This window comes from Perca flavescens, chromosome 12 (assembly GCF_004354835.1).
Source record: "Perca flavescens isolate YP-PL-M2 chromosome 12, PFLA_1.0, whole genome shotgun sequence".
Lineage (NCBI taxonomy): Eukaryota > Metazoa > Chordata > Actinopteri > Perciformes > Percidae > Perca > Perca flavescens.
Genome location: NC_041342.1, coordinates 10,558,978 through 10,585,799, shown reverse-complemented (window position 1 = coordinate 10,585,799; position 26,822 = coordinate 10,558,978). Strand labels below are relative to the sequence as shown.

The 26,822-nt window shown below is 41.5% G+C and overlaps 1 protein-coding gene across 1 annotated transcript; it reads left to right on the top strand.

Annotated features, from left to right (window-relative positions):
• The first annotated feature begins 1,177 nt into the window (after positions 1–1,177).
• Positions 1,178–26,822, top strand: LOC114565148 (vang-like protein 2). The gene is given in 9 exon segments (XM_028593035.1): positions 1,178–1,254; positions 14,241–14,588; positions 15,736–15,856; positions 20,303–20,845; positions 20,848–20,912; positions 21,959–22,092; positions 23,266–23,401; positions 24,823–25,066; positions 25,683–26,822. Coding segments are annotated over 8 exon segments (1,575 nt in total). The 5' UTR covers positions 1,178–1,254; positions 14,241–14,517; the 3' UTR covers positions 25,944–26,822.

Here is a 26,822-nt window from a genome sequence, read left to right as displayed (position 1 = left end):
TAGCATAGCAGCTAATCACACAGAGAAAGGCCGATTGTCTGGCTTTGGATACATGACACCAGTGGTCCTCAGCCTTTTCACCTTTTGACCCCTTAAACATAGTAGTCAATGAGACGTTCTACTCTCAGAGGCTTAAAGAGCCCAAACTAGTCACTACTTCACACAAATGCAAAGAGAGTTTTTTTCCTATATTCCTATTTTCAGTCTGTCCGAAAAGGAGCGGGATGAAGCCGACGCTTGATATTAATTGTACAGTAATATATTTTGTATAGCAAGATAACCAATATACATAAAAAAAACAACAATTTGAAACACCTACCAAACATTTTTTTTTACATTTTGCGTCAAACAACCCATTACTCTCATTTCTATAAACTGACCCCAAATAATGGAATAAACCATGAAAGACATGTAAGTTATACAAGAATCACTGTTTTTGGTATTTAACTAATGTATGTCTGATGATGATTCGCCCAGCGTTTAATTTACTTTTTATATTAAAGGATCAATTATTTATTCCAATGTTTCTTTAGTTAGGAAAGAGGCTCTGATATCTACATGTCTTTAAATGCTGCTGGTTTGGACACACACGTTTCTTTACAGATCCACGAAGGTCGGACCGTTTGATGATGACAGTGGTGGAACAAGTATTCAGATCTATTACTTAAGAAAAAGTACTAAAACCACTGTAAAAATACTCTGTTACAAGTAAAAGTCCTGCCTTGAGAATGTTACTTAAGTTACTAAGTAAAAATATGTAAATATAATCATTAGGTTAGATTCAACTTTATTGCCATTGTGCAGAGTACAAGTACAAAGACAATGAAATGCAGTTTCAGTACAAGTACGTCAACATTTGTACTTAAGCACAGTACTTGAGTAAATGTACTTAATTATATTCCACCGCTGGATGATGATGATGATGATGATGATGTTGGTTTTCGAGGTTTTTTTTTTGGTCCATCAGCAGCTCCATAAACTGTTCCTCTCAAGTGATTTATGAGCCAGTGGAACCACTTTACTCTGCGCCATGATTCTACTGTCCCCTTGTTTTCCCAAAGACAGATGACTGTGTGCGGTAATAGACGTGTTGTGGCTGTTCCACAGGCCTGTCCCCCTGGGGGTGGGTGGGTGGGGGGGGGGGGGGACGGAGGAGGGCCCAATGTGGAGCGGAGGCGGGGCGCACGGCGCTACGGCTGAGTGGAAAGAAAAGTGGAAAGTGAGGAAAATACCTGAATGGACAGTATGGAATAAGTAAGTAGTCCTTTTTTGTGTGGAAATAACGTCTTGAAAACGCAGCAGCTCGGGGTGATTGCGGGCACATGTGCGCTGCGTTAACGCAGAAGGAGAGGGGAGGACTCGGGGCGCCGGGAGATCTCCGGTCCCCCCGCCAAAAAAAAAAAAAAAAAACAATAGTCGGTAGGTAGGACGCGATGGTCGCCTCTGTATCAAACCGCAGGGAAGTTTAGGACCCTCATCGTCCCTATTGTTGTTCTCACTGCGGCCACGTAGCTCTGCGGAGCGATCGGAAACGCGGGAGGGGGGTGTGATGTGTTTCTAAATGTTACTGGGGGAGAAAACGGTAGAGAGATGCGCATGGAGGGAATGATCGCGTCTAGTTTGATTGTAGGCCGACGTTTTTTTTTTGTGGTAATTTTCTCCATGGTGAAGAAAGGGCTGCTGGGAATCTGAGTGCGTCCATTCATTTCACCGCGAGGGCGTCCCGTTTGGAGAAGGGGGGAAAAGGCGGAAGAAAGGGAACGAGCATTTTGGATCGTTTTGGCACCAGGACGCGGCCAGTGGGGCCTGGGAGTCTCCCATTGTCCTGCCCTGTACTACAACACCCTCTTGTTTCTGTTTGGAGGTCGCACAACTCTTTTCTATTCGCCCTAAATGCTCCCGGCTCCTCACAGTAAGTCGCCCCCCCTTGTTGTGCATGTGGAATATTGTTGCATTAGGCTACTGATGCAGCTCTGGCTCTTGATCCATGTTCTTATAGCCACCGGTGGGAAGCTAAAAAGGTGTCCAAATGGCGTTGTTGCGCCGTTCAAATGCCAACTGAAAGAGTGAAAATGTTGCTGCAGTATGGTCAACGACATGCCCTGGTTTCCTTCATATACCTGCTGGCTTTAGAAGTTCTTTATTTTATAGCGAACATGAGAGATGTGTGCTTTCCTTGCGAGAAATAAACTATGTAGCCTACTGCTAAAAATACTCATGAGAGTGAGACAAAGTGCCACAGTAAACCGCTACCTGTGGGACTGCGTTACAGTGATAAAAGAGCACATAAACAACCATTAAGTACCAGAGGGTCAGTGTAAATTGAACGTAAACTGGAATTGTACAGTAATATCACAGTACAGTAAGCAGAGCCTCAGCTAAGCTAGGTCCAGAAATAGTGAGAAGTTCCAGTCATTCCAGTCATTTCTAAAAGAAAATATATGCTTGTTTTGACTTAAACCCAAAGATATTCAATTTTCAGCTGTATAAAACTAGATACAATGATCAAATCCTCACATTTAGGAGGGTGGAACAAACATATGTTTGACATTTCAATAAACTAAACGATTGATTAGTTTTGTTGGCAAATAACATTCTGTTGATCCACAAATCAATGAATGGACTAATTGTTTAATTACTACTGTTCAGTCGGCCTTTCACTTCAGCCCAATCGCAGAAAACAGAAGTTCACCCTTTTACTCCCACGGTGCCTCTCGGTTTGGTTTATTAACTAATAAAAGAACAATAAAGTCCTGGGCGACCAAAGTTATTAAGAGGAAAACATGTATCCAGTGCCTGATTTCAGTAATAGTAGAAAATAGGAACTAAAAGCCATCAAATGATCTTATAGGCAAACAATTGTAACATTTTCTTCAATAAGCAGATCCTAGATGACAGATGCTCATCAGAACACACACACATATACATCTGTAATCACATCTGGTTTACAACATTGTTGAAGGTGCAAATATGGCTGGGTATCGTTAAAAAATATTTGCTACCAATACCATGACTTTGATACCGGTTCATGAACGATACCTTTTTCGATACCAATTTTATAAAACAAAAATAAATGACAACATTACACATTACGGCACAAATCGGAGTGTAACGTTAGACAGCCAATTACAAACATTATAAGATCTTGGTAGAAGCATGCTGCGTGCTTATTGGCTCGGTGACGCTGATGAGATTTACTCCTTAGGTATTGAAATTGGGTATTGAATGACGAGGTATCTTTCGATACTCGATACTAAGGATGCAATTCGGTCGGTGCCTAAAAAGTATTGGATTTGGTACCCAGCCCTAGGTGCAAACTAGGTTCTATCTCTCTGATGAAGCCCTTAGTTTATGAAAAGTCAAAACATTTATGTTGGATGTCGGGCCACGAGTTCTGGAAGCCCAAGATGACATCTTTTGAACGTCTTGTTTTGTAGAACCAACTTAAAAATATTCAATTTTACAATAATATAAAGAAAAGCCAATGATCACATCTGAGAATCTAGAAAAAAGGATTAATCAGTTATCAAAATTAGGCATTCGACCGACCGACCGACTATCTGATTAATCGACTAGTTATTTCAGCTCGAGTGCAAACCACGATGGAATAAAAGGGAACACGTCGCCGGTGTCTTTAGGTAAGCTAACTCAGGGCCACGCGGATTAAGGAAATTATTTCCACCATTATTTTATTGAACAAATTGAACATGAAACTAAACCCAAAAGGCACCATTACAAAGAGAATGATGGTTACATTTTAAAGGGTTGTTTTCTACTGATGCTCTCTTTCAACTTATTATAAAATCGCAATGTTTTTCCCATTGTGTTTTTATTCTGCAAGATGATTTGATTTATTATTTATCTCGAACAATCTACAATGTTTTTTTGTTTTTTTTTAAAGGGTAAGTTCGAGACGGAGCAGGCGGAAGCATACAGCTTTTTATTATGTCCTGCCCCTATTTCACAACATCATTTTATTACTAAACAAATAGATATGCAAATACAGCATACAATATTTCAGGTCTTACAATAACTTAGAACAATTCCTTTTACATTACAATTCCATTTCTATGTTTCGGTCTGTTCCTTTCTGTATTGATTTCTTTAATCTATTTTTGAACCGCGATGACTATAACAAAAACGATTTATTGTGCAGCCCTGGTAGAAAATAGTTCCCAACTAAACATGTTAACATCTGTTGATCATCTTGTATAACTGGGTACACTGTTCCCTGAAAGGCATGTTGTGGTCGAGTTTCTTAAATGTCATTTTTAAATGCTCGGCGAACCGCACATTAAATTGCACTCAGCAGCAGTTATCTCCAAACCCCCTCAGAGATGCAACTAAAACTACATGGCTAGACACAACTATAAAGAAGTAATGGTTTGGGTAAAACTGACCCTCAAACATGTTTATCTAAGTGGATTTATTAGGAAAAGTATATGCCCCACACTGTCTAATGGACCAGAGTCCTGTATCTGAACCACATCTATCTCATCTGACCACTTCCTGTCTCCTCAATACTTTGTTTGGATATGAAGACCGATAGTGTGCAGAGGTCTCTTTGAATCACAGCGCTGAGCAGAGGGCAGGCCTGTTGGTTCAACCATATCCTGTTAGACACACACACACACACACACACACACACACACCTGCTCCATGTGTGCACAAAGGCTGACAGTAGCAGTTGTCTTGTTTTTCGCTGGTTTTACTGGTGTCGTCGTCACAGCAGTGTGTGTGTGTGTGTGTGTGTGTGTGTGTGTGTGTGTGGCCCTGTGGTACAGTGATGAGTCTCTTCCCCTGATGGTCCCTGGGTGTGTGCACGCTTATTTTCACAGTTGGTGTATCAGGCCTCAAATGGCCGTTGAATGGAGCTGGTCATTTCAGAGATGGCCCAGATTGCTCTCCCACCCTGACAGCTGCTGTCTCAGCGCCAGCAGCTCGAAATGTTTGATGACAGCTTGATTTCTTTTTGCCTTTGGGAAAATAGAGGCTGTAAAATCCTACATCTGCTTGTTGTAAACGCCGTGTGGCGCGAGCTTCACGTTTGCAGCACTTCGGAGTGCTTCACGTAATGCACAGGAGGCGTTAGATCAGAAATCCAGGAATTACTAACCCCCAAAAAAAGGGGATAGAAATCCTTCTTAAAAGAAAGAAAGAGGTGCATGGTGGACAGTGGTGGATCAACGTGAGCGCTGAAGATTCAGTCAAAGGCCGTGGAAAACAAACCATGTTTTTCAACTACAACCGAACTTATGAAAGAAATGAGATATAGCTGTAATATTTGTGAAAATTCATTTTAACAACTAAGATCATAATTAGGGCTGGGTATCGTTTGACATTTTTCGATACTGGTGCCAGTGCACTTACTGCACTACCCTTAAGTTTTAGTGCAGATACCAATAACAACACTTTCTTTTCAAATGCGTCAACGTTTTTTTTGTCTGGACAAAAAGCAGCCAAATAAGAACTTTGATTAACTAAAATAGACTTTAAATTAGTATTTTTAAATAAGGAAATATCTGACCAATGCATAGGTAAACAAGATTCAGAAGCATCCAATGCCAGTTTTTGATGCTTTGTGCAAAAGAGAAACAGATTTACTTACAGTATTATACCCGACCCCAATCATGATGTTTTATTATACAGGTGTACTCATGACTATAATTTCTACTTTGGGGTAGTAGAAGTGAAGTGTCTATAAGCGGGGCTGTAGGCTACCATTGAAAGCACCATGGACATGTCTGGACTTTTAGTTTAATTTAACGACATGAGGAGAAGAAGTGTACATTCTACAGTTATACACGTTACACATGGTGACTGTTTTTAGACAAAAAGCTCAATAAGTCGAACCAAAAGGAGCACAAACCTGGCACCAGACCTTAGTGTAGGCAGAGAGATCAAACTAGCAGAAAATACAATTGAAAAGATTAAAAAAAACATTTTGAGTTAGATTTATTTTTCTAAAATATTTTGGTTGGAGTAAGTCATATTGGTGGTTTGTAAAAAATGTCTTAGGTCACTGGGATTTTGGTGGAGGACTTTGGATTCATTATCACATAGTATTTCTAAAATACAGACTATACGGCCCTTTGTTGGAGAGATCTTATGTGCTTATAATAAAATAGAGAACAGTTATCTTTGTTATATGTACAGTAATAATAAAATGGCTTCATGCTCCCTTTGGCCCAAGCCAAAAGAGCACCTAAGCGTGGCACCAGTAGGCATGCATTCCAACATCATTACTGTTTAATCCCAGACCACACACCTACACAGCCTGTCACTGAACTGGCCTGTTGTCTTAAATGCAGCGCAGAGTGGTGTGAACAAGGGTCATTTTCTTTCTTTTTTTTTTTTTTAGAAGTCAGACTTTGGCTTTGAGGCAGGGCTGTGGGAAATAAACGACAGTTTGGTTAAGAATGGCTGTCCAGCAACAGAAACGGAGTACGACGAACAAGGAAATGAATCCGTGTGTTCTTAGAAGAAGCCGATCAAAAACCACAAACCGGTTATGATTTTACAGAACAGGCTCTCGCTTGTGTTCAGACAAACCTTTTTATACGCTGTGCGTTAATTGAACTTTAATGCTGCTGACTGAAGTCGATGAGAATAGACCTGCTCATTAAGTAGGCCATAGGACACTGGGATGAATAGGAAACCTTATCCATGTCTACGCTGGACCACACCCATGTAGATCAGGTGCTCTGTCATATTACCATTGCCAGACCTTCCTCCACAGCACTGCGGAGGAGGGTCTGGCTAGTCCATACAGCATTCTGGGATGGGAGAAAAACGTGCTCTGGTTTATTGGCATTTCTTTAAACCAATCCCAATCGTCTTGGGTGGCGCTAAGCGCCGGACACAATGATGGTGCCACTGCAAAAAAGCCTCAGGAAGGAACTTGTTTTGGTGGAACGTGTACGTTCAAAAGTTGTTTTAGTCGTGCAACAGAAAACTCAGATTGGACAGATAGTCTAGCTAGCTGTCTGGATATCTGGAGATCTGAGGAGCAGTTAACCATAGTCCTCAGAAATCCACCAGAGTTTAGAATGGCAACACAAAGGAAGAGGAAGGGGACGGACATCCGGCACCGGAACAATCCCGGAAGTGAAACGTTGTCGATATAGACTATATTGTCACTAACAGACAGACAGACAGGCTCGTCTCAAACTGCAGTTGCAGTTGATGACCCAGTGCTGACCCAGTGCTGCTTTTATATTCAATATATATAAATACTTTTATATTTATTTCATAAACAGGCCAACACCAGAAAGGAAATGTTATAATCTGATACACCAAAAAAGGAAATATATCACTTTGTAATACAGACTTTTGCTCATATCATCCTGCCCTTGTTAGGTTACGTGAGGCTAGATTGCAAACCAGTTTCTTTGCTCTATTCAAGCGTTTGTGTCTTTTTGAAAGACATGGGGTTCACGTAGGCTCCACTTCAACAAAAGCCCACCCTAGCCACTTTCATACCATATGTGTCTCATTATGTGGATCACAGGTCAAACGTTACGTGTGACATCATGTTGGCTCGATAGCTGAAAGGTCAGTGCTGAATGTCGATGTCATTCCTTCAGAATGAAAACAAGAAGAGTTTCTTTGTGAAGCCTCCTTTTTTTTTTTTCTGCTGAAATTCAGCAGTCCTACAGAGAGAAATCCATGTAGAGATTTCTTCAACAACTACAGCCTCAAAAGTCTTGAATACAATGCAGCAAGTAATGCAATGTTTGTTTTGACTAAATGATATTTGCATAATCATCATTCAACGCATCATACTTTTTACAGTTTTGTCAGAAAGCTGTATTTACTGTTATATGCAGTGCTGGGTATTTATTCAAAGAACTCCATATACTTAAAAAAAAAACTTTTCAATTTCTTTAAGCCCAAAGTGATGTCCATAAATGTTTTGTTTCGTGCATCCAACAGTCCAAAACGCAAAGATCTTTCATTAAGTCAGCTCACTAAGGATAACTGCATAACTTTTTAAAATAAAGCCTGAAGCCGTTCTTTAAACATTAACCCATTCCCCGTTTCTGGGTTTTTACCTAGTAATCCTGCTCCATGAGACAGATTGCAGAACAAGATATCTTGACAAAAACTTGCAAGAATACCATACATTTGTTATAGATATTCATAGGTCCTCCTCACAGTATTCATCTCTGTTTTTTGGGTGATCCCCCAACTTATCATCCAAAGCCACCATCAGGGTGACTGGTCAACTTTTGACCATTTTTCTGTATCTCAAAAAAACATTTGCAAAATGTGCTCGAAATGTGCTGTATTCATGGTCCCCGTAGGATGAACGCTTTTGGCTTTGGTGACCATCCCGACCTTACCTGTTGAACCACCGCTGGGCTACATTTTTCGAGTTGTACCGAGGAAATCTAATGGGCAGATTGCCCTAAAAATCACTGAGGACTTTCATGCTCTCCAGAGGATTATCCCTCCACCTTTTTGACACGCTGACGCATCCACCTACCTTTTCTTTTTTTGCACACAACATACCTCATAAGGTTAAGAAAACCTTTTGATTTGAATGACTTTTGTGTGTCGCCCTCACAACAACCTTTAGTTATCTACACAATATTTGCTGTGCCCAACATGTTTGCATTGCACCTTTAGCGGCCACGGGTGGGATTTAGACTTCTATTCACGGTCCTTTTTAGTTGCTCTCTAAGGCCTTTTTCGATACATATGGGCCCTGCACGGCTTTGGCTATGGTAGTTATAACTATTGAGATAGACATTCGACATGTTTGCGTCCGTGAAACTGCTACAACATTTAGTTTCACAGAGCATACTGATAGATGTGTGAAAGTCATCACAGTGCAAACAAAGACACTTCTATAATTGCCCTATTTCACAAGTGATAGTTGGAGATGCATAACAGTAAATCGGCTGATGTGGCCCGACTCCTGTTGCAGTCTAAGTGCTTTTGAAATATGGACAGTGTTGCTGTAATTGCTTAATTGTTATTTTGACTAGGTGGCGTGTAAACATTGAGGCCAGGTGATGAATTTAGATTGTTATTTTGGCCAATGTTTCTCTGTCTGCGAATGCAAGTTCCAGCTAAACTTCCACAGCCATTAGATAAAAACACTGTTTAGATTTAGTTTATTGCCGGTCTAAAAATATGTGGTTTGTCTGGGAATCTGCAAGCACTCCCCCTCAGCCCATGTCCTACTTTACCCCCACTTAAATCAACTTCTTCATGTAAATCTGCAGCGGCTATCTGAAGGACAGATCTTGAGTCTCTTAAAAGTGCTTTTTCAGTGTCATGCAACTGTACAATATCTAAAATGCGCGTTTGGCCTTGTTGGGTGACATTCAGAGGGCAGATCCCTCTCTGTTGGAGAGTTTATATGGCATAAAAAGCACAGTGCCACTCTGTACATAAGATGCTCATTCCTTTGCCATTACTAAAGATAAAAGGTTATGATGATGCACCAGGAAGAGGCTGTTACTCATTTGAGTTTTGTGGTTTGGAATAGGCATGTTGAGGTTTTGCACATGGCTGCAGGAATCCAGAAGCTTCTCCAGTCTGGTAAGACTTTATTGAGAGGTTTATTGGTACTGGATGATGGGCGCTTCCTTGTGAGACAAAATAAGAATGCAAGATTGTTAAAAATAGGGACAAACTTGAAGAAATCCCACAGACGGATTCGTCTCCCGGCAGCATTTGGCGTGAAGGGAAGTGGATTTTAAACACAATGGCGTTGATGGAGCAGAACAACCCCATTAAGTTAAATCAGGACCCTGTAAGACAGTGATGGCAGCAAACGTCCCTCTCCATTTCCCACAGAGGTCCAATCAAAGCCTGCAAGCGTCATTCGCCCTTTATCAATTAACCAGCATATGACAGCCCAACATCCGTCATGCCAGCACTTTTATTTTGGCGATTTTTCGGCAGCGTGGAGAACAGAGTGTCAGAGGGCGGCGTAAGGTCAAGTTACCACGGCAACTGTCAGCCTCCAATCCCCCTCCAGCTGAACACCCTCTTTCATCGCCATGGCAGCGGAGAGGCCCGGTTTCCCAGGGGACGAGGGGAGTGCGGGAGGGAATGTGAGACGGCGAGAGGGAGGGAGAGGGCAAACAAGTTTTGTGAAAACACAGTAATCCAATATGGCCGCCATTGTGTCCGAGCTAACGGTGGCTAAAGCTGGCTTCTTGGTGAGAGGAGATAGAGTCGTGTGATGATTAACCTTGGCCGAGACCCGGAAGACCAAGTGATATAAGAACACCGAGCTGAAACTAAAGGCTCACTTTAGTGGGTTAATGTGTGTCGCTGGGAAAGATCACAGCACTCAGTGTGCCAGGAGGAGGTTTGATTCCCACAGGAGCCGTTAACAACATACATGGACTCTTAATTTAAAGTCATTTTACGTCATGTTTGTCAATTAAACTGACTAATGTCCATGTTTGACTGATACGCCCACCTGAAACCTGATACTGATCCTGATAGTCTCTGAGGGGATATTTCTGTGCCAATGTTTGTACAATTTTCATACTTGAACTTATATTTTTGTGATTCCTTCAGTTTTATTCGTGACTGGTGTGAAACATTTAGGTCATTATAGTGCATCAAAACTCTACATTTAAAACAATTTGCAGAAACATTGTTTTTAAATTGACTATATTTGGGTTTTGGGCTGTTAGCTGGACAAAACAAGCAATATTAAGACATCGCTTTTTGCTCTGGGAAGTGAGGGAGATTTTGATTAAGTTTTTTATTTTACACTTTACAGACAAAAACTTTATAGAATCGAGAAAAAAAAATTGATAAATCCATCAATGAGGAACACAAACAATAGTTAGAGCCCGAATTTAAACACAGACTAAAGATATTTAAGATTTGTTGGTGAAACTGTGGCACACATTTAAGCTTATAAATAAAATAACACTACTAAACAATCAAAACTGTGAGGAGATCATTAAAACAGGAACCTCCAACAGATCAATGGTGGATGACATGACATGGCTGGACAATATCTACTGAAAGCTCGGCATCAGCCCATTATATTAACAAACTAATATTGGTCCGGCCCTTAAACTGTTTACAGTTAGTTATGTGCAGTTAAGTTTCGTTCTGAAACCATTAGAACCTAAGTCAGTCACTTAAAGGGGCCATATGGAGTTTTCTTGTAAACAAACTAAATCCACTTCAGTTTTACTCACCAAATGTTGAAAGCATTTCCTTTCTCATAAGACATTTGCAAAGTATTTTTAATCCAGAATTGCTCACTAGCATACATCTTCTTCCCTGCCTTTACTGGCACATTGAACCATATCTTAAAACCTTATTGTAAAAGTTGTATATTTAAGTTTTAACCAGTTACATTAATTAAAGTGCTCATATTATGCTTTTTGGCATTTCCCCTTTCCTGTATTGTGTTATATATCTTTTTTGTGCAGGTAATAGTAGGGTGACCAGACGTCCCGGTTTGACCGGGACAGTCCTGATTTTAGAGTTGTGTCCTAAGTCCCGACAAAAGCCTGTTGAGACGCTAAAATGTCCCGGTTTACACCAACCACTATGAAATTGTCCCGTTTAAACAGTTAAAATGCTGACAGCTAAACAGTGTAAAAGTGTGACTGTATTGTAGAGGATTCCAACAGTGGGACCATAGACAGTATATAAAGTCTGCCGCTAAAGCTATGAGCTAAAAGACACAAACTAGCTAGCACTTGGTCACTGCTGTTGCCGGAAAAACAACACAGACGTAATAAAGGTTGCATTTGCTTAAAACTGGTAAAACTCGTGGTGCATTTATAGTTACTGTAAAATACCCTTTTCTCATCTGTTTTTGTCGTTTAACAGAAATTTACTGGTGAAAGAAGTTATTGTTAAAAGTTATTGTTATTACATTTTTAATAAATCATTTAAATGATTGAGTTTTGTGATCTGTTGCACCCCTATACAAAACCATTCCAAATAATCAAAGTGATGTAAGGCAAAACAGGTTATTGAACTCATGTCAATTTCTGATGATTCATAAGATATAAAGGAATGAAGTAATGCACAAATCATGAATTAATTCATGCATTAATTCATAATTCATGTACCCTTCCCGTAAAGTGTTACCATAACTTTAGTTTGAGCCTGTGGCAGCAGTTTGTTTAGTGCCATGCAATGAAAAATACCTTTGCACCCACTTTCACAAGTTCAGTGGGTGCATTTTCCAAAAGAATGCTTTAATTCTGAAAAATAAAGTTGGTCCCCCACGAAACTCACGCAATGTCTTTTAATATTATTTCTTAGATATGTAGGCTACATACCAAGAAATTTCATGAATATTAACTGAGATACCCCATTATGTTGTGAGCAGTAGGCCTATGTGTGCTGTTGGCAAAAAGTCTATGTCTGACCTGGGCTGGGCATGTTCACGTTAAAAAGAGTGTGCGTGCATGAGCACTACGGTCACCCGCAAAGTGTCCCGGTTTTAGTTCCGGGAAATCTGGCCACCTTATGTAATAGGCTTCCAAAGTGAAAAAGCCCAAAGTCCACCCCAAAGGGACTTACCATCTCCACCAGAAAACACTGTTCACAAACTGCTCCAAACAGCTCTATTGTAGTCCAGCCTTTACTCCCGTGACGAACGTGCGTCACTTTGTAACACACGTTATAATGCTCGCCTAGCTGCTAGCGTGGCACGCCCTCATACTCTGCTTCTGATTAGCTAGCAGTGTTTACCTAGTTACTGTGCATGTGCGTCTCCCAACAAAGATGGAACAGAAGTGAGATGTCTCACTCTGTAGCTAAAACGGAGAGCTCAACACATAGGGTGAAAAGAGGAGCTGCAGGAATATGCAGTACAACAAAAAGATCTGGTGTTTTTTTGAAAATCAAGCCATGTAAACCTATTCTGATATAACCTCGTAATACAATTATGAACCTGAAAATGAACATAATATGAGCACTTTTAAACTTGTTTTAAACGTGCTGTTTAAATGCCAGCTATGAAGGCAGTGTTTCCCAACAATGTTGATCTTGTAGATTATACCAAGCCAGCAATGCTAATTATATACAAAGAAACAAAGTTCAGAATAAATCCAGAGGACCTTTAATCGTATCCGTCTAGATGGTCTGGTGTGATAACTGTTAGAAATACAAGGCAGGAAGTTCACAAAAAGGGCTTGGAAATAAACCCTCCCCTATGTTTTCAGGGATGTCCATGTAGTCAACACATACACCTTATGACTGATGATCAGAGCCAAACGGAATGGGCAGAGTTTATTTTATTTTGAATATCTGCCTAATTCAGCAGACTGTTATTCTGCTTGGGGTCAAGAAGTGTTAACATTCCGAGTTTTTATTTTCATTTTTTTAATTTGTTTAAAATCTACGTAAAATTCTGCGTCCGCAGGTTTTGTTTGGCCCTGCTTATGACTGTTGATCTTCAGAGTCGTTTTGAATGAGAGGTTCATGCATCATAATCCAGAGCAGATAAATCTATGGACAGCCGTATGTGATCCTCAGAAACAAGTCACAGTATTTTATAGGGGTGTAGCGATACATCGATCTGGATCGACATTGATTAAATCATCAACGATTTAATATTATCAACACAAAGTGAAAATATTGATACATATCGTCATCTTTAAGATGCGCCCTTATTTTGAAATTCCCACTTTATATCTATTGTTTTTATTAAAAAGAGTTGCTTTTTGTAAATATAAATGTAAATATTGCATCGTTGTCCAAATAGTCAATTAGGGCTGTACATTATATAGTTTTTTTTTATCGTCAATGCAATATCAACTGCCGCAATAAACACATTGCGAGGGCTGCAACGTATCGCAAAATACACTCAGAGAGTTTGTTTGATTAGTTGAAAGAAAATATCAAAACGGCACTTTAAAATGTAATAGTCATTCTTTTTTTTAGTTTACTTTTATATTCAATTGTGTTCAATCAAAGAATGTTCGAAAAAGCTTTTCCTTTAGTTTAACAATCAATTTGTTGTATTTTAGCAGAACACTGAAAGCAGCCGAAAGACAGAACTGAGTACACTTTAATATCTATATTTATCGCAAGTAATATCGTTATCGCGATATTCAACAATGTTATCGCATATTTTCCTCATATTGTGCAGCCCTAGAATCGATACAGTGTGATTTACACCCCTAGTATGTTAAAGTGTTTACCATGACTCACTCTCTCTCTCTCTCTCTCTCTCTCTCTCTCTCTCTCTTTTCTCTCTCTCTCTCTCTCTTTTGGCCCTTCTCTTTCAGATCAGGCCCCCTCAGCTGTCCCCTGCTGTGACTCTCCCACCCCTCTTCTCCTCCTTGCTGTAGCCTCTCCCTCCTCCCTTCTCCTGCTCCCTCCTCATCGGCCTCCAAGATAGATTCCCTCAGGAGTAAGGTTGACCTGCTCAAGCTGCCCCTGGCTCTGACCACCAAGTCCATCTCGGAGCGCAAGAGCCAGCTGGGAGGAGTGGGCGAGCAGCGCCGCCCGGGAGGAGGAGGAGGAGGCGGGCCTCGTAAAGCCTGTTCACCGCCCAGCCGAGACATGGACAACGAGTCGCAGTACTCGGGCTACTCTTACAAGTCCTCACACTCCCGAAGCTCCCGAAAGCACAGGTGGGTGTAACACAGATGACATCATTTTGATCATTTTTCTCTTGCTGCCATTTTACCAACAACCGCTTCAGTCAGGAACACTATATATTATATTTAACCATTTATTGCAACAAATGGAAATCCAGTTCTGCTTGGCGCTGATGGCTCCGCTCTTGATAGTGCTCCCTGGACCAGCCAAGCTGTCCAGCTGAAACAGGGAGCACCGTGCAGAAACCCCCCTGGGTATAAAAGAGCCAAAAGAAAGACATTGAAAACCATTTTAAACTTTTAGTCATGTTAGGACTCTGAACTAGGAAGGTGGAGGCTGGGGAGGTGGAGGCAAAATGTTGCTAATTCAATCAGCGGGCGTATGATTTCCGTGTCCTGCATGAACAAACGCTAAGCTTAATTTAATGTATTCAAGGTCTTTCAGTACTTTTTTATAATTTTGTTTCCATTGGTGGAGACCATTATATTGTATGTACAATTTGGAAGAGTTTCAGTATGCAGAGGCTACAAGTTTAGCTTGTTACCAACAATCAGGTATCATTCGTTCTCCAAATCTAACTTCTAAACTTTTAGGTTTGATTTAGGATAGAAGTCCTCAATATGTCACAAAATATACGTTTTGAATTATCTACAGTACATCAACAGTAGCATTCACAACTTAACTAGAGCCACAATGACAATTTGACTTTTTGCAGCAGTTATTATACTATTTTGTTAAGGTGTTCAGGATTACAGTGTCTTCCCCCAATCTTTCACAAATAAATGCATTAATAAAACCCAGTGCATGTACAAAGAGAACCATTTATCTCGAATGTATCTTGGTCATTTTGTAACATATAAACTGAATCATGAAATGTTCTTTAATTGTTTGAGATATTTATGATATTTTTAATTTTAATTCCCCATTGGGTTCACTGAAAAATGCCACAGGACACGGTTTGGGCTATAACTGCCAGGGACATTTGTTCAAATCAGTGTAAATGATGAGTAAATCTGTTTTGGGAATCTGAGGAACTTTAGTAAAATATATATTACTGCTGGTTAATATATCACGGCCTAAAAATGCTACATCAAAACATCTTTCACAGTAAGAATAAAAAGAAGTATGTGCCGCCACACCTCCCGTAACCCAGAGTGTTGCTGTGCGTTTGCCTTCCAGGGATCGGAGGGATCGCCACCGCTCTAAGAGCCGAGATGGCAGTCGTGGAGAAAAGTCGGTCACCATCCAGACTCCTGGAGAGCCGCTGCTGGATGCAGAGTCAACCCGCGGAGATGACCGGGTCAGTCACGCAGCTTTCTACACACGCTTGTCCATTTAAAAGCCACACTTATTTATCTGCCAATTATTAATCACCTCTGTTATTGGTTGGTGGTTCCAAAGGTGTCAGTGACTTTGTAAACATTTTGTTTGGTGCTTTAGCTCCTTTACCAACTAGCAGAGTTGTAGTCAAGACCACCTAAACCGAAACCAAATCATCACCAAGACCAGAGTGTATCGAGACTGAGACAAGACCGCGACTTTGAGGGGTTGATACCAAGTCAAGACCAAGGGGTTGAGACCAAGTCAAGACCAAGACCAGACCAGTGCGAGTCCCATACTAACCCTAACCCATACTAGATCCCTGAAATATAAGGTCTATACATAACCAGCTGATATGTATAGCTCATATCGGCTAAATCTCTTTGGGTGAGGGGGTAGTCTCGCATTGCCAGACATTGGGCAGTACTAAGCGCCAAACGAAGCCACAGTGCCGCTGCAAAATAGCTTCGGGAAGGAACTTGGTGTTGGTGATACGTGTTTGTTCAAAAGTTGTTTTAGTCGTGCTACAGAAAACTCAGAATAGACAGATAGTCTAGCTAGCTGTCTGGATTTACCCTGCAATCTGGAATCTTCCCTATACAGTATGAGCTCATAAGGGGAAAGGTTACCTCCTCTTTCTCTGCTTTGCCCGCCCAGAGAATTTGGCCCGCCCATGAGAAAGAGAGAGACAACATGGCTTGCAAACGAGCGAAGCATGACCGTTGGTCAAGGCCACAACCCCACTCTCCACCTTGCCCCCTCTCTCCTCCTCAATAGCATTTAAAGCTACAGACACAGAAATGGCACATACTAAGGAAAGCTCATTGTGGGACTGGCTCTAGTGGTTGTAATTCTGCACCAAGGCTGAATTTCGGGAAAGAGACTTCAGATACAGTATTAGGGGACCACTAAGGTCTATATAAAAGAGACTTCAGATACAGTATTAGGGGACCACTAAGGCCTATATAAAAGAGACTTCAGATACAGTATTGGGGGACCACTAAGGCCTATATAAAAGAAACTTCAGATACAGTATTAGGGGGACCACTAAAGCCTATATAAAAGAGACTTCAGATACAGTATTAGGGGACCACTAAGGTCTATATAAAAGAGACTCCAGATACAGTATTAGGGGACCACTAAGGCCTATATAAAAGAGAATTCAGATACAGTATTAGGGGACCACTAAGGCCTATATAAAAGAGACTTCAGATACAGTATTAAGGGACCACTAAGGTCTATAGCCGGGGCGGCTGTGGCTCAGTGGTAGAGCGGTTGCCTGAAGGTTGGTTGTTCGATCCTTGGCCCTGCAGTCCCATGTCGAAGTGTCCTTGGGCAAGACACTGAACCCCGAGTTTCCCCCGATGCTGCGCATCGGAGTGTAAATGTGTGTGAATGAGTATCTGATGAGCAGGTGGCACCTTGTACGGCAGCCTCGGCCACAGTGTATGAATGTGTGTGAATGGTGAATGGTTCCTGTACAATGTTAAAGCGCTCTGAGTAGTCGTTGAGACTAGAAAAGCGCTATATAAGAACAGTCCATTTACATTTATATAAAAGAGACTTCAGATACAGTATTAGGGGACCACTAAGGTCTATATAAAAGAGACTTCAGATACAGTATTAGGGGACCACTAAGGCCTATATAAAAGAGACTTCAGATACAGTATTAGGGGACCACTAAGGCCTATATAAAAGCATCCAAAAAACAGCATGCCATAGGACCTTTAACACATAAATCAGACAACGTACAGGCCATTTAGTGTTATCCCTGCAGTTGTGGTCTTGACCGGTCTTGAAATAAAATTTGGAGCCGAGACCTTCAAACAGCGGTCTCAAGACCAAAACTGATCTTGAGTACTACAACATTGCCAACTAAAAACTATAATATAAATAGAATTTGTCTTCCTCCTATCAAAAATGTTGTTTGCTATGAATGATCCCTTTTAAAGAAAATGGTTCTTCTGTAGAAGTTAACATTCTTCTGATGTGTCTCAGAGGAGCTGCCAGTCACTGCATTTCAGTCCTTGTCTGTCTGGTCAGTCAGTTGGGAAAGAGCAGGTGTTGTCTGGTGGTGTGAGTCTTAAAATACTGAAGACGTATTATATTAAGTTTAAAAGGCATGTGTTCATTTAAGAGACTGAGGATGTTTGTTTGTCCCTAGATGAAGAGAAGAGGCGTCTTTCTTTAAATAGTAAAGAGGCATTTGTATTTAAGCCTAACCAACCTGTCACCCTTTCTGGCTCGAGTGCCGGCCCACAAATGGCCACATGGATACAGTGGGGTCGACTTCTTATATAACTTCATATAATATTTGAACTTTTCTGTAATTATGACTGAGTTTAAGGACTCTAATATTTTTTCCTGAATTTCTTTTCAGAAAGTAAGGAACAAAATGTCTGAAATGTTGCTTCTATATCTGCTCAGGCTCTCTTTACCTCCTAAACATCTCTTTTATATAAACATCTTGGGTTTCTGCCCTGATGCAGGAAAGATTATCACTCCTCCTTTGTTTGATTCATTATTTAATTGTCAGATGTGGTTAACCATTTTATTCAATTATCTGGTAAAAAGTCCAAATGTATTTTTGGTAAAACCTGCAGAAAAACTCAGATAATCTTGTGTTTCTTCATTTTAATTTCTTATTTTTTTTTGTTGAGTTCTTGCATTCAGCATTTAGAGATATTTTGTATGTTTGTATGGTCTATAACAGAGATCTTCAACAGGGGGTCCGGGACCCCTAGGGGGTCCTCAGTGTCACTGCAGGGGGGCCTCCAAATTATTGTTTATTTTTGAAAGTTTTTTCAAAAATGTAAATGTCTTAACAAGAATCCAACATGTTATTAGCAAATATAAATCCCCTCTGCTTACTGGCCTATCAGAGTAAGGTAGTCATTAAGGTAGCCATCCACAGATACAGTTAATAAGGATTCACTGTGCCACAGGTATGTTTAACATTAAAAGATGATATATAAAGTCATAGATATGCAAAAAAAAAGGTGTGTATAAAGGCTTTAGGCCACCCTACACACTTTTGTAGGCCCAGTTTAATATGCAACGTATACAACACATGTAGTAGGGGGTCCCTGCTCCATCTCTCTTTCAATTAAGGGGTCCCTGGTTTAAAAAACATTGAAGACCCCTGGTCTATAACATATATTCTAGACTGGGGAATTGTTTTTACATTACTGTGTGAGTTTGGTACATTTCATGTGTTATATTTAGGGCTGTCCTCGACTAAAGAAATTCTTAGTCGACTATCACTTACACGATTTTGTCGACTAATCGATTAGTTGATTTAATTGACAGAGCTGTGCGCTTTGAGAGGTGGTTAAGACTAGAAAAGCACAATATAAATGTAGTTAATTAACCATCTGTAAAACTGAGTTTCTCCACAATTAATCCTGCAAAAGCACCACTTTAAATCTTGTGTTTACCATGAATGTGCTCAGAAGTTTCTTGGAAATAAGTAATTAAGCATGAATAAGCATAAAAAATGACTAATCGACTAAAGAAATCTTAGTCGACTAAGACCAAAACGACCGATTAGTCGACGAAGAAGGAGCAGCCCTAGTTATATTATATATGTTGTATTCAGAGCTTCAATTGTAAATCAGGAGTCCTGTAACACAGAAAAGGGTCAGAAAGTGGGTTTGGGGCAGAGAACAAGTCACAAACGCATCAAAAATCGACAGAGCACGGAGCACATTGGACGCGCATAAGTGCTACCTGCTAAACTAAAACAAAACGGTCATTAAAGCAAAGCATTATTAGTTTACATGTATTAATCAGAGCATTTACAAAAATCACTCAAAATCAGCAGGGGGAGGAGCGTGGAAACTGCTTATAGCGGTCTGCAGCTCTCTTTCTCTTGTTGTCGAGGGGGTTGGCGAACACAAACCTCCTCATTCTGGGGGGGTCGCGACTCGAAAAAGGTTGAGAACCACTGTTGTACACAATTAACCCTAAGCACACATTCATATTTATTCAGTTTCAGATTCAGAAAACTTTCTTATTCCCCAAGGGGCAATGCATTTTTACAGTCTATCCCATCCATGTATTAAATAATAATAATTCATTACATTTATATGGCACTTCGGGACTACTCTCTAGCACCACCAATGTGTAGCACCCACCTGGGTGATGCACGGCAGCCTTAGGACGCCAGACGCTCACCACACATCAGCTCGGCAGAGAGGGAGGGGGCTCATGTTTTTAGTGGTGGGGGAAACCTGGGAGGCCACAGTGCTAACCATTGGGCCATGCTGCCACGGTGGCCCAAATGAGTACAAGAGTAACGACAAAAATTAGCATACACATCAACATGCCAACGAGAGCATAGCATTTGAGTTTTTAATTTAAATTTTTTTAATAAATAGATTTTATTGAGTAATTTTGTATTTCTATCTTCCTCTCTGTTCAACAGGATGATAACTGGGGTGAGACCACCACAGTCGTCACCGGCACCTCAGAACACAGCATCTCTAACGAGGACCTGACCCGCGTCACCAAAGAGTTGGAGGAGTCGACTCCGCTGGAGTGCAAGCGCTTCATTGGCCCGGCTCTGGGAGGCTGCCTGAGCTTCTTCGCCCTGGTCACGCCGCTAGCCTTCCTCATCCTCCCGCAGGTGCTGTGGCGGGACACCTTGGAGCCCTGCGGGACGCCCTGCGAGGGCCTGTACGTCTCCCTGGCCTTCAAGCTGCTGGTCCTGCTCATCTCGTCCTGGGCGCTGTTTCTCCGGCCGCCCCGCGCCACGCTGCCGCGCTTCTTTGTCTTCCGCTGCCTGCTGATGGTGCTGGTGTTCCTGTTCGTAGCGTCCTACTGGCTGTTCTACGGCGTGCGGGTGCTGGAGCCCAGGGAGCGGGACTACAGGGGGATCGTGGAGTACGCTGCCTCGCTGGTAGACGCCTTGCTCTTCATACAGTACCTGGCTCTGGTTCTGCTGGAGGTCCGACACCTGCAGCCCGCCTTTTTTGCCTCAAGGTGGTCCGGAGCACGGACGGTGCCAGCAAGTTCTACAACGTGGGTCACCTCAGGTCGGTCACACAATGGCAAACATGATGATACGGTTTCCTACAGAGTTCTTGATACCTTTTGTCGCCGAACAAAGATGAAAGGAGAATTCATTTAACCCTTGTGTTTTCCTCGGGCCAATTTTCAAAGTTTCTGTATCAAAAATATGAGTTTCTTTCAACTAAATTGCAAAAATAGCATGGAAAGTTCCATACACAAAATAGGCTGTAATTATGTATCAACATACATTCCTCTGAGCTTAACTATTAGCTAAAGTACAAAGTAATTGATCATTTCTGGGGGTTTTTAACTCAAAAATTAGGCATAATTTAATATGAATATGACCATGACCATGAACTCCAAACATAAGTGTAAAACTAGCGGTGATAAGTTGGAATGAAATTGGCTAACAAGATGTAACACAGAATTGGAAAATGTATACTTTATACTTTATGCTTTCTAAAACAGGCAAAACAGACCGGGTCACTTTTGACCATGGTTGATGGGAAGACCATCAGACCAGGGTTTAAAATAAGATCAGGCTACACACTTTAAAAAGTTTTTTTTTTTTACAATAAAAGACTTCTTTCCAGACAAAATACCACAAGCCTATGTGTTTAGAATTTTAATGCCATTATAGTATCTTTACAATTATTCTGATAGAGCAAGCTTTTGTTTGTAGAAACAGGATACAATCCTGTGTAACACCATATTCTATGCTCCGTGGGCCACTTACTGGCTTTCATGAGTTCATTCAGCTTCAATTAGCTGCTGGGGCCCCATTAACTCTCTGCTCCTCCTGTCCTCAGTGCTATATATATATACCATATTTATATAGTTTTTCTATGCTGGAATACTACTTGGGCCTCTGAAATCTATATAAGCTTTTGACTTCATTTTAATAGGAAGTACAACATCTGAACAGAAGATATTCCTTGAATTTCTGCTTGGATTACAAGAAGTTTGAAATTGTAGAGCTATTGACCGTGACAGTGTATAGCGTGTCTGTGTGCAGTCAGCCGCTGATGGTAGACCTGTACTTACTGATGATTGACCCGCTGTGTTTCAGTATCCAGCGGGCAGCTGTCTGGGTGTTGGACCGTTATTACAGCGACTTCTCCGTCTACAACCCTGCCCTGCTCAACCTGCCCAAGTCCATCCTGTCCAAGAAGATGACCGGCTTCAAGGTTTACTCCCTGGACGGTAAATACAGCCTCTTGTCGGCTCTGACGTCTGTTTTCTACACCCAGTGTACACCCGCTTCTGCAGTTGCCAAGGGATACATGTAAAGATTGTATCCAACTACTGTAATTTGAATATGTATGATTTGATAAAACAGAATATATACACATATTAACATTAGGTTAAAGGGTAACTAACTTTTTTTTGTTCAACCTGGACATTGGTCCAGTATTTAGCGAGGTTGCTGCAGTCGGCAGCGGCGAAACAAGCTACAATGTAATGTACAGGGCAATTGTCCAGCTTGTATTTACCTTCACTAAAAGTGCTTGTTTTGCGGCTGACAGGCTTGGATTAATATTCTAAGTGTCTGACTACATTATGGAAAAGATTTCTAAGGAGGCCGACCTTTCTGTTAAAAGAGGAAGATCCTTTATTTTAAACATAAAAACATCCATGTAAATAAACAGTCATTTTAGCATCGTAAAATACACTTCATTCAAAGTCGACAGAAACTAAATAAAACTAAGAAAAATCGTTTTGGGTCGTCTTTCCACTTTTCCAACCATCACAACTCTAGTTTTGGTTGAAATAAACACATAGTTTACCGATTTTACATGTGACAATATGTTTGCTCTATACACACTAAAAGTATTGCTTTTTTTAAATGGAGTCTGGTGGGTTCAGCGCTAGCGCCCTCAGAGCTGTTTCTGGTTAAACAAAAAAGGTCTCAAAGAGGTTTTAAAGGTCTATCTCTGTAGGGATCCTTTCCATAATGTTGTCGGACACTTAGAATATTAATCTGAGCCTGTCAGCGGCAAAACGAGCACTTTTGTGAAGGTAAATACAAGCTGGACAATTGCCCTAGTAGCTTGTTTTGCTGCTGCCGACTGCAGCGATCTCACTTAATACTGGACCAATGTCAAAGAGTTTTGTTCCCATCAGTCACTTAGACACAAATCATGATAATATGGACAATACAAAGCGAAATTAAATTTATAGTTATATTTATGTTTATAGTCCTCGATCTTGGTGTGGACAGCCCTTTAACCTTAGATGTGATACTCAAATGTCAAACTGTTATTTTGCTCTCTCTCTCTCTCTCTCTCTCACTTGAATATGAGCATGAGCTAAATACCTGAAATGCAAATGCTAATCTCCCCCCGCCCACCCCCCTCTGCATGTGTTGTCTTGTAGAAAGCACCACCAATAACTCATCGGGCCAGTCCCGGGCCATGATAGCAGCTGCCGCCCGCCGGAGAGACAACTCCCACAACGAGTTCTACTACGAGGAGGCCGAGATGGACCGCAGGGTTCGCAAACGCAAGGCCAGGTCAGATACACGCTCCTTACTTATAAACACCTGCTGGGACCTGACCTCAGCCGATTCACTGCGATGTGTGATTGGTTGGACAATGGCAATGCAAAGAGAGAGACACACTTTACTCTTTATCTGTGTGTGGAGAGAGGGGAGTCGGTGACTAAAGGGGTCGTTTTAGGATGAACACTCAGATTTTTTTTATCTGAACCCATGTGTCAGTTTGGGTAGGTATTGGATTTTCAATTTTGGGATTCGAATATTCGTTTCTTTGTTTTGTTCTCCTTCAATACTGTAATAAAGTTGAGACATATTCAACTTTTGGAGAAAAGCCACCCGATGCCACGCTGTTTGTGTAACAGCTGACTGTTTCCTCAGTCCCCCCCGTCTCTTTTCTTTCTCTCTCCGGGAAATGAAGCTGCCTTCAAGTGCGGTGAAAAATGTTGGGATCTATAAACGATCTGCTGGAAAACAGAATTAGAAATAAAAGAAAAATAAAGTCTATTTGTGCTACGTTGCGGCGATTGCTTGTTGGTCTGAACGTGCCCTGAGTTCTTTGAGGGAGCCTCTTAACAAAATTGTTTGTTTTGTATAAAAAAAATGAATATTGGCAGATATTCAGATAAAATTCTCAAATTGAACATTGCATGTCTGGGCTCTACCCGGCTACACAAGGTTTCCTGCAGATATCAAGCATGTTGAAGGATGGGAACAGCAGGTCAACTTGTGTATTTTTATCTGGGTATGACAATTTCAGTTTGAATTGAAGTTTAGTATATTTGCCTGCGTTGAAGCTGCCTCAAGTCTGTCACGTGTGTAAACGGGCACTGGCTCACACATATCTTCATTGTACTAGCTGTTTGTGTATAAATGAAGAAACACTGCAGTTAAACAGCTCCTCAGTTTGCTGAGAATCTCCTGGCTAATGTTTGGGGCTGCCTGCCATACAGTACCCTAGAAAAGCCAGAGTTCTCGCGAGAGCACAATTTGAATTTGCTCAGCTGTGGCATTGAGTAATGATGCTCATTAACTATGCCCTTGTAGCCCTGCTGCACCAATCACATCGGTGTATCTGATATAGGCGGGCCAGAGGCGAGCTAAACAGATGACACATCTACCAGTTAGCTCCGCTGGTAGCTAAGCATATGGGACTCCGGATATGTCACCCCGTGTATTGTTGTGATTGGTCGTAGTGTTATCCAATTGCGTGCAGTGAGATTTTCAAATGAATGCTTGGTGCGGCCCCTCGAGTTGAGCCATTTTCATTACTCAATGCCAGACCCTTACTCTTTCGGATTTGGTTCTGGATTTCCAGGCTAGCCATACAGTACAGATTCTCAAGGGAAACCGTCAAATGCTAGCTCGAGGTCTCTGTTGAGAAATAACCACGTAGCTGCTGAGTCTGTTAACGGTGCTTTTTCCTCAACCCTCCATAGGTTGGTCGTGGCGGTGGAAGAGGCCTTCACACACATCAAGCGTCTCCACGAAGACGAGGTCGCCTCGTCCCCCAAACACCCGAGGGAGGTGATGGACCCTCGGGAGGCGGCTCAGGCCATCTTCGCCCCGATGGCCCGAGCCATGCAGAAATACCTGAGAACCACCCGGCAGCAGGCCTTCCACAGCATGGAGAGCATCCTCACACACCTGCAGTTCTGCATCACACACAACATGACGCCCAGGGTAAAAGAAGTGATCCCACATTTAACACTACTCAGTTATTAGCTGGGTTTGAAACCGTTCCCTATCGGAATCGGACAAAGTTTTATTGCCCCAATTAAGTACACGTATGTGGAATTTGCCTTGGTGAAAGTTGCATACATAAACAAGCAAACATTAATATGAAATAAACAATTAATAAAGAAAAACAAATGGATACAGACAAAATAACTTAACTGCATAGGAAAAAAGAGGCTGAATGGGTTGAGTGCAGCATTTGCAAAGAATATACATTATATGCAATGAAAATGGTGCACTATATAGCATGTTCGCCATTTTGTAGCGGTGTTCAAATTCTCAGAGGTTAATTTCATTCAGTATATAGTCCACTATAAAATACCCACAATGCTCAGCTAATTGGAGCATACATGTACCCTACATTTCACTCCCTTATGCCACAATTACATTTTTAAATGTAGTGTCCGAAATCTCATTTGGTCATTCCCTATATAATTCACTATTTAATAAGCACTATATAGGGAATACTGAGCGAGTGAGTGTATGAGGGAACGTTTTCAAACACAGCTACAGTTTTCCAGCGTTTTCCATGCTAACTAAGCTGCTACATGGTCCCTGTCAGGCGTTCCTGGAGCGGTACCTCTCCCCGGGCCCCACCATGCAGTACCAGCAGCAGAACGGCAGGGGGCGCCAGTGGACCTTAGTGAGCGAGGAGCCGGTGACCTCGGCCCTGCGCCAGGGTCTGGTCTTCTCCCTGCGACGCCTGGACTTTTCCCTGGTCGTCACGGTGACGCCGCTGCCCTTCCTGCGGCTCGGGGAGGAGTTCATCGACCCGAAGAGCCACAAGTTCGTCATGAGGCTGCAGTCGGAGACCTCGGTGTGAAGGCATCTGAATGCCCCGCTCCCCCCACGCTGTCCTCTCTAGGTACTCGCTCCTGCTGGATGTGGACGGGACATGCGGGAGGCCATGTGGCCCACTCCCCCATCCAATCATCCTCCTCCTCCTGTTCCATGATCATCACAGATGCTCTGATATCAAACTGTGATCAGCTCAACGATTGTTCAAACCTGGAATTAAACAGATGCCTTGACCGTTTTGTTTTCTTTTTCTTTACCTGTGTTGTAAAATCTTGTTCTTTGTTGGAAAAAAAAAAAGGGGGGACTTTTTCTCTTTTTTTGCTCCCTCTGTTGCTGTAACCACTGGACTGCTGACTCACATGAACACCAGATGAGGGGGGGGGATTACATCATACGTGTCACTTCCTCTTTCTTGTGTATTAAACACAGGCTACCTGGAGCTCAGCTCTGACTGCAGCGCTGTTGTACCACTGCCCATTGGTTTCCTCTCAGTGGACTGTTTTTATATCAAAGGGTGTGACCTTTTTTTTTTTTACTTACAGAATGTAGCATTATGTGCTTTGAATTAACACGTGGCTTTTCAGAGGCCTAAAGGCCAAAATGTCTTTTTATATCTTGACTGTAAAGAAACATAGAAGTACATTCCTAAACTACTCCAGACTACAGAATTCATGATTGTCTACATATGCAGGTTTTGTTTTATTCTACACTGGCATTTTTTACTTTTCATTTTACAGTTTAAGCAAGAAGACTAAACAAGGGCCCCATGTATAGCTGTTATAATCATGCAATCTGTATCTGCTTATCTTAACTTAACTGGATAAGGATGTTAAAGCATAAGCCTTGAGTATTCTTCTGAATTTTCTTTATTGTCAACAAATCCCATTAAAATCCCAGAAATCCA